Here is a 3377-nt window from a genome sequence, read left to right on the forward strand (position 1 = left end):
TAGCAACACCAAGGTCATGGGTTCGATTCCCAGGGAAAGCAAGAATTGACAAAAAGAAAAGTAAAATGTGTACCTTCAAAATGTAATGTATGTCTTCCAAATGCATAAATGTAAATGTACTCAAACTATAGCAACTCTCTCCCACATATTCTGCAAGTGTGAAAACACCCTACTGGCCTCACTAAATAATCTTCAAATAACAATTGAGTTTTTTCCAAAAAGGTCTCATTTTCATTTAAGTGCAATAGGCTCTGTGCACAAAGCGTTGTGACGAACTTCCGCTGTCGCCAGAAGTCGGCATTTCTGTTTCCGGTTTTCGAACGCATCGGCCAGAATGTCTTGCTTTACTAGATGTCTCCAGGACCTTCCAAAAATAAGCGTCAGCGATGTTCATCGCATCGTCGATGCCTGGTCTCCTGCTCCGACAAGCAAGAGGGACAAGGGATTTAAACTTTATATATCAAGTTACCTGCACAACTACGAGGGTAAGTAGTTTAATCTAATGTGTTATGCCGGCAGATAGCGGCTAAGCTAGTTAGCGACGTATTCGTTTGTAGTGTAAAGTTAGTATAGAAGTTTGTTTTTCTTAATTTTAAACGCAGACGGTTCTTTTGTGATAATTGTAATCTCAATGGCATTAACTTGCTCTCCTCTCAGTTTCTAATAAAGATCAGGGCACAGGCGCTGTCACTGTCAGGGCATTGTGCTACAGGTCCATGAGGAAAGCAGAGAAACCTCACAGTTTGAGAGTATGGTGAAGCTAGAATTTATAAGCCAGCAGTTGTAGGCTTGTTACTTTAATAGCCCGGTGTTCCTGATGTTCCTGGGGATTTAGCAAAGGTAATCTTGTTTAGTATTATTATAACTCTTAAATGAGTAACGTTATGTAATGAAAAGAGTGGTTAAAATTGACAGGTGAGTTTACTTTGCTTGTCCCCATTCGGGTTACTGCATGTGTTCTTGTTGATGTTATAACGTTAATATTATTACTTATATAACCCGGTGTTCCTGGGGACTCAGCTAAGGGCATTCATGTTTAATGTAACTATATTGTAGGCAGGTAAGTTTCCCTAGCTGGTCCCCTCTGGGTAAAATGTGTTCTTGTTCAAGTTTTCTTCAACTCAGTCATTCGTTTAAGATACAATCTTGTATTATTTAAAGGTATTAGGCTAACATGTTTCAAATAAACATTTAAGGATTTTGTTGGCATATTATACTACATAATCTAGAATATTAGATATAGAATGAAAAAACAAGATTATGTCCTAAACAAATGATTAAACAGTGATCAAGCAATGACAAATCAGTATTTAATACTTCATTTTACTTATGCAGGTGGTGTTGAAAGACTCAAGTCCTGTGGAGCTTATTGAACACAGCTGCACATGTGTTGCTGGAGCTGCATTATGCAACCACTGTGTTGCTTTGCTGTTCCAGTCAGCACATTACTCTGAACTGAATATGTCAGTGGTCCCTCCTGTGCTAAGCTGTACTGAAGGGGAACAGCAGTGGCACAAGCCCAGAACTTTGGTAAGTGTGCACTATAATTATAGACCTGTGGCTATATTTTCTAACTACATCTAACTTTTAACTGTATCCTCAATAACTTGATAGGGTATTAAGCCAGGCCCTGTGGAAAAGATGGTCGTGCTGTCTGCTAAGCCAAAGTGTAGAGCAACAACTGAGGGTGTAAGGTAAAAGCTGATTATTGGAGATTTATTACATGTTGCATGTTAAATTAAAATTCTTTTGTGGATATGCCACTTTCCACTCATGAAAGTTTTATGTTCTACACAGGAGCACACTCTACAAAGGCCTGACTGGAGATCTACCTGATCTATCCGTCCTTCAGGTGAGTAGGGATATAACAATCAAATTTCACTGGACAGTTTATCATATCAACCAAAATCTGTAAACCAATATTTCATGATTTTCTGATTACAAATCCATGCATAACACACTGCGGATAGAAATTACAGAAAAAAAAGTTACTGGTATGATAATAGTGGTTATTTTATATTATTATATTTAGCGAATTGTTATATTATTATTTCCCAGGTGAAAGAGGTATATAAAGATTTCTCTATAGCTGAGGCACCGATGATCTGCAGCTTGGGCGTCAGCTGTGAAATTCCCCTGGTCGACTCTGCCCTGGGCAAGGTTCAAGCTGGTAGTCCCTTGTCCTACCAACAACCTGCAATAGCAAACCGAAACCTCTCCTTCCATGCTGCCCCACCACAACCATCTGTGCCTCTTCAGAACTACCGCCTACAGCCATCTAGTTGCATGCATGTCTGTACTGAACCACAACAGCTACACTGTAAGAGTCTGGAGGTCACCTGGGACATGGCACACAAATATGAATGTGCTACCAGAGACCAAAGTTCATGTACTGAATGGCATCAGCTAAGGAGGCATAGACTGACTGCCTCACGGTTTCGGGAGATCTGCCAGGTTCGAGAGAACACAGAAGAAGGTCTGGCGAACCGGATACTGCAAGGGACCCGGCAGACGGCAGCTATGAAGAGGGGGCTCGAATTGGAGGCAGATGCAATTTGGGAATATTGCCAAATGAAAAGGGTCAACCACTACCCCTGTGGATTAGTAATTCACCCTGATGCTCCTTGGCTGGGTGCATCACCAGACGGGTTAATCTTTGACCCTTCAGAGCAATGTCAGTTTGGGCTGGTTGAGATTAAATGCCCAAATGTTAAAAGCTATGTCGACTGCCCATATCTGAAAATGAAGGCAGGCAAATTGGAGCTAAAACCAACACATGCTTACTACTGGCAAATACAGGGGCAGATGTTATTAACAGGGATGATTTGGTGTGATTTTGTTGTTTCAGCCGAGGAAGACATACTCATCCAAAGAATTTACAGAGACAATGATGTCTTGGATGTGATCAGAGAGAAAGTAGACAGGTTTTATTTCTATGTCTACATACAGAAATGTCTGCTTCAGGAGTAGGACTTCAACTAATGTTTTTTTTTGTTTAGTGTTTCCTTTTAAATGTTTTATGCTTTGTGTTAATATTAAAATTTAAAATTAAAGATGTTTTTATGATTAATAAAAGTATGTTAACACTGAGCACCCCAAGAAAAAGACTAGTCATTTATCACCATTGTACTAAAGGCAGATGTCTCTGGCACTACAACCGTCTTTAACAGCAAATGATTACATGACCATGCCTGTGATTTTTAGGTGTTTATTATGTTCCACCTTCAAGTTAATACGAAAGTTTACAAAAATATTTACAAATTATATCTGAGAATCATTTTGTAAGTTTAGTTATTCTTATAAATTTGTTAAACAAATAGTTAATATAAATCTCTTTAAAATATGGCAACAGTATCTCACAAATGTATAAACATATT

The 3377-nt window shown here is 39.0% G+C and overlaps 1 protein-coding gene across 1 annotated transcript; it reads left to right on the forward strand.

The window, feature by feature from the left end:
• The first annotated feature begins 297 nt into the window (after positions 1-297).
• Positions 298-2970, forward strand: LOC137092071 (uncharacterized). The gene is made up of 5 exons (XM_067456344.1): positions 298-485; positions 1336-1530; positions 1615-1694; positions 1798-1852; positions 2059-2970. Exons 1-5 carry the CDS (start codon positions 387-389, stop codon positions 2968-2970), a joined length of 1341 nt encoding a protein of 446 aa, XP_067312445.1. The 5' UTR covers positions 298-386.
• The last annotated feature ends 407 nt before the right edge of the window (positions 2971-3377 follow it).

The sequence above is a fragment of the Pseudorasbora parva genome, chromosome 11, assembly GCF_024679245.1.
Source record: "Pseudorasbora parva isolate DD20220531a chromosome 11, ASM2467924v1, whole genome shotgun sequence".
In the NCBI taxonomy this organism is placed as follows: domain Eukaryota; kingdom Metazoa; phylum Chordata; class Actinopteri; order Cypriniformes; family Gobionidae; genus Pseudorasbora; species Pseudorasbora parva.

Bases quoted from the DNA above. Each gene is read 5' to 3' on its own strand.
- LOC137092071 (XM_067456344.1), top strand. From the start codon at position 387: ATGTTCATCGCATCGTCGATGCCTGGTCTCCTGCTCCGACAAGCAAGA. The intron at 1,695-1,797 runs GTAAAAGCTGAT...TGTTCTACACAG, and splicing joins GCAACAACTGAGGGTGTAAG to GAGCACACTCTACAAAGGCC. The intron at 1,853-2,058 runs GTGAGTAGGGAT...ATTATTTCCCAG, and splicing joins CTGATCTATCCGTCCTTCAG to GTGAAAGAGGTATATAAAGA.